The sequence below is a fragment of the Tympanuchus pallidicinctus genome, unplaced genomic scaffold, assembly GCF_026119805.1.
Source record: "Tympanuchus pallidicinctus isolate F22 unplaced genomic scaffold, pur_lepc_1.0 scaffold5, whole genome shotgun sequence".
In the NCBI taxonomy this organism is placed as follows: Eukaryota; Metazoa; Chordata; class Aves; order Galliformes; family Phasianidae; genus Tympanuchus; species Tympanuchus pallidicinctus.
Genome location: NW_026294769.1, coordinates 68,140,882 through 68,150,520, shown reverse-complemented (window position 1 = coordinate 68,150,520; position 9,639 = coordinate 68,140,882). Strand labels below are relative to the sequence as shown.

General features: G+C 45.7%; 1 protein-coding gene across 2 annotated transcripts in view; it reads left to right on the top strand.

Annotated features, from left to right (window-relative positions):
• Nucleotides 1–676: 676 nt before the first annotated feature.
• The window catches only part of KCNQ3 (potassium voltage-gated channel subfamily Q member 3), a 189,400-nt gene continuing 180,437 nt past the window's right edge, over nucleotides 677–9,639 (top strand). For both annotated transcript variants that reach the window (XM_052704655.1, XM_052704654.1), the window contains exon 1: nucleotides 677–1,008. In XM_052704655.1, coding sequence (XP_052560615.1) covers nucleotides 677–1,008 — 332 coding nt within the window. The remainder of the gene's footprint in view (nucleotides 1,009–9,639) is intronic.

Sequence of the window (9,639 nt, the reverse complement as noted above, 5' to 3'; positions counted from 1 at the left end):
GTGGGCTGTGATGCTGCGGGGGTTCCCCGGGTGTTCGGAGGGGGCTCCCTTCCCGCCGGCTGCCGGGATCTCCCCGCTCGGCGGCCCCAGCAGGGGGCTGGCAGCCGGGGGTGGGAGGGGGGGAGGGGATGATAGGGACAGCCCCGCGGCCACACGCAGCCGACTACAGACACCCGGGGCTGGGGGAGCGGGGGGAGGGCGCCGGGCTATTTGCTGCCTGCATACAATGGGCCACTCCCTAACGTGAGGGCTCGGGGAAAGGGGGGGTGAGGGGTTGGGGGGGGGAGAAGGCAGGAGCTGGGAGGAGGAGGAGGAAGAGGAGGCGGGGGGGTGGAGGGGGGGAGGAAGGGGCTCGGGCATCAGGCTGGTAAATAAACTCCGCGATGATTTCCCTGCCTTGCGCCGGCCCAGGTGCTGCTGCCCGCCGGTGGGGATGACCTGAGGGGGATGTGACCGCCTCCCCCCGCCCCATTTGCTATCCCCCTTTCCCCCCGTATTATAAGTATATATATATATACATATATATACTTCCATGTATATATATATATAAATCCGTAAAGAAATCCTTGTCGGGGGGGGGGGGGGGGGGAGGGGCGGGGAGCTCAGATCATGGCCTTGGGGCTCCCGGGGCTGCCGCCGCCGATCTGCAGCTCGCCTCCGGGGCCCGGCGCCCACCATGGGGCTGAAGGCGCGGCGCGGCGCGGCGGGCGGTAGCGGGGCCGGAGGGGCGGCGGAGGGGCGGCGGGCTGCGGGCGGCGGCGGAGGGGACCCCGAGCAGGGCTCGCTCGCCCTGGGCTCCGGAGCCGATCGCGACGGGACGCTGCTGCTGGAAGGCGGTGGGAAGGAGGAGGGTGGCAAGCGGAGCCCTCCGGGGTTGGGGCTGTTGGCGAAGACCCCCTTGAGCCGCCCGGTGAAGAGGAACCACGCCAAGTATCGCCGGATCCAAACTTTGATCTACGACGCCCTGGAACGACCCCGAGGCTGGGCGCTGCTCTACCACGGCTTCGTGTGAGTAACGCGGAGCGGGGCTGCCCGGGGGGATGCGCCGTTTCGCTTTATCATTCCCGACCGGGGGGACTTTTGTGGTTCTGTCGTTCTTCGACTCGCTCCCAGCAGCGGGGGAGAAGGCAAGGAGCTTATTATGGGATGTGCTGATGTTTATTTATTTATTTATTTTATTATTTTAATGTTTTTCTATCATCGGGTGTTCCAAAATGAGCATCTCGTAAGGCTCGGGCTCCCTCTGGCATGTCCCCCGCGTCGCTGTGCTCAAACGTGTGCCTCTTACACCCGGCTGTAGTGACCGAGCTTTGAACGGTTTTAAGGCGCAGAGTGCTTAAGAGGACACTGCCGGCTTCAGTTCAGCGTAGAGCATTACATGTGGATGAAGTCGGTTTTCTAAACCCCGGGTGAACCGGCTCTTAAAAAGTGCCGGATGAAATCCGTGGGGTTTTGGTCCGGTAAGCATCACCCTACGGTGCACGAAACCCGAGCACTGCAGCACTGTCTGCCAGAAAGTTAAGCCAACCGCCAGCAAACGGATAGAGCAAACTCATCTCCTGGCCCAAAGCGGATGAGTCAGGCACTGCTGTTTTGCCTTCCTAAAAAATAGGATCCCTTAAGCTTTCATAAAAATATAGGAAAATAAGTCTGCTTACAGCACACGGTGAATTTGGCACAGACCTATTCATATTAAAGTGTTCTTTAGTTGTGAATGTGTGTGAAAACCCAAGGGACTACCAGTGGTCAGACTGGTGCTGCTGTTCTTTAAGGCTGTAACATACACAGGGTTCTATGTGATAGAGGATTTAACCGTGATTTCTGAAATCGGTTTGTTTGCCAGAGACAAAGTGCTGTGGGCTGTATGGAATGAGAGCCTGGAGCTAGATCTGTAGAAGCCCTCCTCACTGGTGCTGTCTTGCATTTGCGAATAAACACCTTGAGTACAGGGCTGGAATTTTACCTTCAGGCAAATTTCTCGTGGATGTTTGCAGGGATTTAGCCCCAGGCAAGGAGCAAAAGGCAGCACTACTGATGTGCTGCTATGTACCACTCACCTATTGCTGCCCCCTTCTTTTCAATGTTTTCATAAAGTGTGTCTTGGGACAAAGGTTCTCGCTTTCCAGCTGGATTTCTATGAAAATGTGGACTGCTGTCACATTTTTTCCCTATTCTTTAACCCCTTTTTGCTTTAGGAAAAACTGAAATACCAGACAGGACGAGGCAACGTTTGAGGCTGGGGAAAGATGCTGTGGTGGGGGAGGCTCTTTGGTAACAAGCTTGCTGTAGGGTTGTGCTCAGCATTACATAACACTGCTCCTGCTTTGGATGAGCTGCATCTGGATGGATTTGCACCCCAGCTCATCCTGCATGGTCAGCCCGTGCAGGCTGCTTAAACAAGGCATTAGCACACACCAGAGCCTTATGAGCACTTGGCATCTCTTTTTGTGGACAACTGTGGCAGCTGGGTCAAATCCACACCCAGGCTCCTGTCTGGATACAAGTAAAAGGATGGTGGATGGGTCTAGAGAGGTTCAGGTGAGCTGACTGGCTTTAAAGGGTATGAAAAATCTCAAGCTACAACATGCATTGTAGGCAGCTCTCTAGGTGTGAGATTACCCTTAAGATCCTTACGCAGTGTGGACTGTAGCACAGTCAAAATGCTAGTGGTTTGGAAAGGTTTGCTCCTTCTTAGGAATGGACCCAATGTTTTACATGGCCAGCTGCTCCTTGGTGACACGTAGTGCTGCAAAACACCAAGATGTGAGACTGATGTGCTCAGTCTCATCACCTTTTAAACTCAGTAGAAGGTGTGGATTCCTACTTTGCAGTAGGATCAAATCCTACTGAACAAATCTGCTGAAAGTGATGGAAGAGTGTGTTGAGACCTTCCTGTGACTGGAGAGCAATGACCTGCTCGAGAGCAGAAGCAGAGCATCAGGGAAGCAGTACTCCATGCTGACATTCGAAGTCTTTGTTCTTTTTTTCAGATGAGTTGTCTTTTAACCTTTTTTCCTTCTGAAATGGAGTCCCTCTCACGTTCGAGGTGTTGTAGTGACACTGTGTGGTGCTGTCCTGCAGTCTCGGCTGCTTTTCACATGAGAACATTTTACACTCTCTCTTGGGTTGGTGAGAGATTGCTGACTTTTCTGCAAAATCTACAAATCTGCCAATTTGCTTATGAATAAAAGCTCCATTTATCCTAATAAAATACTATGTACCATCTCATTCAGAGTAACTTTTTAATAAATACCAGCATTTTTGCAATACAATGAAATCAAGAATAAGGTGATTGCTTTCATATCTGTAAAACTGAAGATGAAAAGGGATTGCAGCATCTATAGGTGAGATGGATTCTTTATAAACCCAAGGTATTTAGGGAAGAACTAATGCAAATGCTTCAGTGCTCTGTATTTGAGGATTTAGGAGATGAGAAGCTGCTGATGGAAGAGGGTCACATCTTTCTGGACACACCAAGGAACTTGTGTGGAAGCAGGAAGAGGCCTTGCAAACATTTCTGCACAAGTTTTAAAAGAGTACTGCAGATGGGATTCCATTGAATTGTACAGTTTTGCCCATATGGCTGGAAAGGGCTCATAATACTTCACATGTTTCGTTGTTCCAATGTGCACATAAATAAGGTTTGGCACAGCCTCTGTTGTAAACACTTTGCTTTAGATGTGGTTGGATCTACTGAAATAATTGAATCTATTGAATCAGATACAAACACATGATTAGGCTATCCAGGCCTTGGGGGCAAATATACAGGGGAAAAAGGAGTGATTCTTGATGGCATTTCAATGTTCAGCTTTCACTGGCAGTGATTTACAGAAATGATAGGAGATGATTTTCTTGTGACTCTTCCTCATTCCTTGTTCTTTACATCCAAGTTTGTCCCAGGTTCTGCTTATAGCAAAGAAAAATGTGATTTGCTCCCAAAGAAGCTGACTGTTGCCTTCACCTTTTGAAAACATCTGAACAAGTATTCCCTAGGCAGAATTTACCTAATGTGTGTTAAGATCGTCTCCACCAGGACATCAGTATTGTTGCACTTCATGACAATATGGTAAAATGGCAATGGGGTAGCTTGTAAGAGAAAATATGAACTTTCCTATGAAAAAAAATTACCTCTGTAGAGCTGAACTCCTGAATATTTACAGTGAGAAATAAACAGATAAGTACATATACATTAAAAACAAACAAACAAACCAACAAAATAAACAAACAATCCTGTTTTAATCTTTGAGATGTTTTATTTGGAAATGGCTCCTGAGGGTTCAAGGTCAGGCTACAGTCTCTCCCTGCTCTTTTATGAACTTCTGTCCCTGTAGGTGTAACTACAACTCCCCTGATGCACTGTGTGTGTTGAGCAGTGCAATATGTGGCAGGAATCCCCTGCTGCTAGGCCTCATGGGATGAGTGGTTTGGCCAGGGAGACCAACCCGAGCACTGCTCATAAAACATCCAAACGCTTTCTTTATGCACAGGAGCATAAATGAATTGACGTGAAAGCAAGTAAGATTTTGATTTTCCAGATTGTTTTTAATTGCAAGTGCAAAGAATGTGTTGGATAACAGAAACACTCCAGAAAAGAAACAAAATGCAGCTCAGCTCAAATTTGCAATGGCAGTTTCTGGTAAATTTTCAACCTGCCTTAACGAAAAGTCTGAAGGAGAGGTAGCTAGGAGATATTCTTATTTTCATACCATCCCTTGAGACATCTGCAGCCTTCACTTTCATAGAAAAATAAGACCAGGAAAAGGCTTGGGACTTCATTTTCTTTTTTTTTTTTTTTTTTTTAAGAATTGTGCAACATTGGTTGCTCTGTGCTGGTGTAGATCACCGCAGCCTTCCTGCTGAAGGGAGAAGAAAATGATAGGGAATGCTTGAGCGCCTATTTGCCATCCAGCTATCTTTCAATAGCACTTAGCATCTGGAACAAGAAGAGGAGGCTGAGGCACATGGGCTGTCAGATCATCAGTATTTCATGGAAGCACCAAAATGCACCTTTTGCAGGACTGAGCCTGGGTGGGTTGTTTATGGAGAACAGCACTGAGGGACTTAAGAATCATAGAATCATTAAGATTGGAAAGACCGTTAAGATCACCTAGTCCAACCATCACCACCATGCCCACTAAATCACATCCCCCAGTGCCACATCTACACATTTCTTGGAAACCTCCAGGAATGGTGACTCCACCACCTCCCTGGGCAGCCTGTGCCAATACCTCATCATCCTTTCTGAGAAGAAGTTTTTCCAAATACTTAACCTGAACCTCCCCTGGTGCAACTTAAAACCTTTCCCTCTCATCCTACTGCTCTTAGATGCGAGATGAGACCCACCCCCACATTGCCACAACCTCCTTTCAGGGAGTTGTAGAGAGCAATAAGGTCTCCCCTGAGTTTCCTCTTCTCCAGACCAAACCAAGTCCCTCAGCTGCTCCCATAAGACTTGTACTCCAAACCTTTCATGGCTTTGCTACCCTTCTCTGCTCCAGTGTTTCAATGTCTTTCCTGTAGTGAGAGACTGAAAACTGAACACAGTACTCAAAGTGCAGCCTCACCAATGATGAGTACAGAGGGACACGTTGATATCTGGGGACTTTCCTCTTTGGCCTTTGGGAGGTGTGCTGAGCTACCAAACTGTGCCAGAGGGCTGGGTGATTTGCAACAGGGTTGGGTTAAGGAAAAGGATAAATGTGAGCCCCTCCTTGGCCTCTCTGGCAAGGACTTGTCTCTAAGTGAATCCCTGGAGCAGGAGAGCAAGCTGGTCCGTTAGTAAATGCCCTTTGCTTATCCATTCACCAGTGCAAACTCCATTTTAATTATTTATGCTAATCCATCGTAATGCACGGATAAATATTCTGCAGTATACTTTGTAAAATATAATGAAGTCTCAGTTGTTGTAGACCTCTCTGAACACCCTTACTGGTGTGGCTCTGCTGAGGACTGTTAATTCACTCAGTCCGGCATGTTGAATGGTGCTATGGGTGGTCAGTGCTGGTTTAAGCATCCAAAATCACTCAAAACTGCAGATCTGGCTTAACGAGGTGGAAATGAGTGTTTTCAGCTCACTGTCACCTGCAGCCTTCTAAATTCTCATCAGGGCTTCATGTCAGCACAGTCTTGCTGTGAAGCAGAACTGCCAGGGGTCAGTCAGCCTGTTTGCTTGGTGTTTCCATGGCTACGCCATGAATTTGCTGAGTTTTGGGACTGCTGAGGTCTGCTAAGAAAGGCTCGAGGGAGTGTAGTGCAGATGTGCTCCTCTGTGTCCCTTAACCTCCAAGGATGAGGTTTCCTCAGTGTCTGTATGGGCTAGCTTGGAAGAAGTGAAGTGTCAGTGTGGCCTTATTTGGGCAGGTGGTGAGATCAGATGTGTCCAGTGATGCACTGGTGAGCATCTGCACTACCAGCAACAGCAAAGCCCCTTGCCATCACCTCCACCAGCAACGAGCTCCTCAAAAGTCAGAGACTTTGCTGTAATTTCTATAGAACTGAGCTGTCCCAAATGTCCTCATTTTGACCAAAGGTGATATGGCAAAGAATCATAGAATCATAGAGTGGCTTGAGTTAGAAAGAAAATTAAAGCCCATCCAGTTCCTGCCATGGGCAGGGTTGCCACCTACCAGATCATTCTGTCCATGGTTCCAGCAGGCCCTGCTTCTCCCACACGACACATCAGAGGCTAGTTAGTCACCTGGCATCTCCTTGTTCTTTGGAGTTCTTCATCTTCAAACATCACTTGACTAAATATTCCATATTCATAGATTAAGCCAAGGTACAAAACTGTGCACTGCTGTGTGTGCAGGGTCAAGTGATGACAATGCACATTCAATGACAAGGCCTAGGTGTGAGTAGTTTGAATCTAATTTAACAACTCTAAGAAACTTTCCAAGCAAAATCTGTCAAATAAGTTTTAAGATAATTTATATGTTGGTTTAAAGTATAATTGATCACTGACCTTAGGCATAGCAAAGTAGCTGGGTGCTTGGACACTACTATGATCAGCCTTCTATGGTATAGAAAAATAATTATGTTTATTATTGTATTTAATAATGCTATATTCCCTTCTTATGCGTGGAACTTTACAGAAGGAATGGAGCCATGGAGACATTGCCTCTGCTATTGCTTCTGACAGATGCTTTATTAAAATTGATTTCGTAAATATTAATAGCTTTACAAGGAATATGGTTCACAAGAGCTGTTACGTATAAGCCTCCTCCTGTCTTAGGGTGATAACTGGGAAACTTAGCATTTTCTGTGAAGGGAGGGATATGCCCAGGGATATTTAGGTTCCTGGTAACCTACTTTGGAAAGAAGCACTCTGGGAGAACTTTCAGGCTGGTGATGAGTAAATTGCCTTTTCCAGCCTTAAGCGAGTAAACTACTTAAGAAGTGTTTAACTTGGAGCAAATGAAAGGTCCCACAGAAGTCAGGAGAAACCTACCTACAGTGATACTGAGGAGTATAACTGAGAATCCACTGGGTGGAAAGCAACACTAGATATCATCATCCTTTGCATAACCAACCCGCTGCCTTGCTTGGGTGTGGTAAGATCCTATTAAGCAACACTTCTCCACAGGATTCATCCCATACCTTAAGAACCACCTTTGGTTACAGTCACCAGGACAGCACCTTGACCAGGTGCTGATTCTTCCTGGCTTGTGGGTAGGTTTTATAAACCACTCTGAAGTTGAGTTGCATATCTCCAACACTGCTAAATCTCTGTTTGGAAAGATACTGAGACCCTGACATTAGTGTCATTGTGTGTCTCTTTATGCCCCTTCTGCAAACACTGATCTTGTCACAGTCTTTCCTAATTTCTTTCTTCTATATTGCTGGTGTATGGCAGTGGATTGTATTCAGTGACAGTGGAGAAATCCTAATCCTGTCTGTTAACTATTGCCTTTAGCTTCTTTTGTCTTTCTAGACTCAATCCAGATGCTTGCATTTCATTGCTCCATCACGTTTTCAGGGTTGTTGCTGAGAACTGTGCAGATGTGTTATGTATTCCTCTGCCAAGCTGTATTAGTTTGCATTGTTTTTAATCTCAGATGCTTTTCAAATTTATTTCCTTCTGTCCTCACTGGTGTTTTGATCACCTTCCAGATTGGTAACTAGTAATTTTATTAACATTCAATTTAATTAATTTTATAGATCATTAAGGAAGCATTTAATAATACCAGAATTATGAAAATTCATTCAAAACAACAACTTCTCCCTATCCTGGTTAATTCAATATCATTTGTTATGGCTTTATTTATAGCACAGAAACCAGTTTTTAATTGCATCTGGTTTCTGCCAGTCACCTGAATTAACAGTAGAATGACTTCATGAGAAACTCCACCTGTGTTCAAAAAATGGGTATTTCCTAATTTCCTTTTGTTCAAACCTTGTTGTTGGACGATGTTGTCTGCTTAGTTCAATGGTACGTTTTTGGTTATCTTTCCATCTTGAATTTTTCATGCTTTTGACATATTAATTGTGTAACTCATGTAACAATTCAGTGTTTCTAGTGCCATCCACTACCAAAAGAACTAAAGCAATGCTGAAAGCTTAAATGCCCCAGACCATCCATGTCCCAGTTCTTATGTATTTTATAGGAGCCATTAGATTTAGACTATACCCAACTGTGGGTGAAGGACAGAGACGTTCATCCTAAAACAGAGGACTCTGCAAGGCATTTTTCACTGACTGTAAATACAGAGAATCAGAAAGTTTCAGTGGGAATGGAGAAGAATCAAGAACAGCTGTTGAGAGACGAATAGTGAAATCCCCTAAGTGCATGGTGGAGAGCTGCCCACCAGGCTCTCAGCAGTGGAACGCCAGCTTTGCTTATCTTTTTTCCCCTCATGCCTCTCTGCGTACTGTTCTGAGTGTTTATGAGGAGGGATTACACCTTGAGGAGGGAATGTCAAGAGCAGCTGATTGAAATTACAGGTGAATTAATTTAGGAAGGCAATTATAAGAACTGGAATTTGCTCTTCTACCTTGCTAATACTGCTGCTTGTAAGATGCTGCCAGGAGAATATCAATGCACACAGGTGGCCAAGTCTCCCTGATTTGACATCAGATATCATCTGCACCATTACACCAGTGCTGGACCAATACTCAAGACCAGCCATACAGCAGCATTTAATTCTGTTCCCAGAGTAGCCATTAAATCTATACTAAATGGCAAAGCTATGCTAGGGATGTTCCTGAGGAGGGATGCACACAGTGGCCAATAACACAACATTCCTAGATGACCCATACTGTGCTTTTAGTCTGAGACAACTGCATGCCACAGACCTTGGACCTCTCTAGCAGGAGCGCAGATGGCTCCTTGATGGGAAAGTAAGTGAGATCATTGGTTGGGACACAGGTTAACTATTCTGGGCAAAGAACAGCACTGAGTATCTTTATGTTACAAGAAGAGATATAATCATTACATGCTGCGAGATCTCACCAATTTGAGGAAACCTTTCTGGGTCTATGCAAAAATGCATTTTTATTTGGGATAAGATTCAGGAAAGCATACCTCAGTGAAATTATTTGGATTTTACCTGTGTGTTTCATAGGATCAAGGAATTATTAAGTTTGGGAAATAAGATCATCTAGTCGAGCCATCAACCTACCACAACCATGTTCACTAAACCA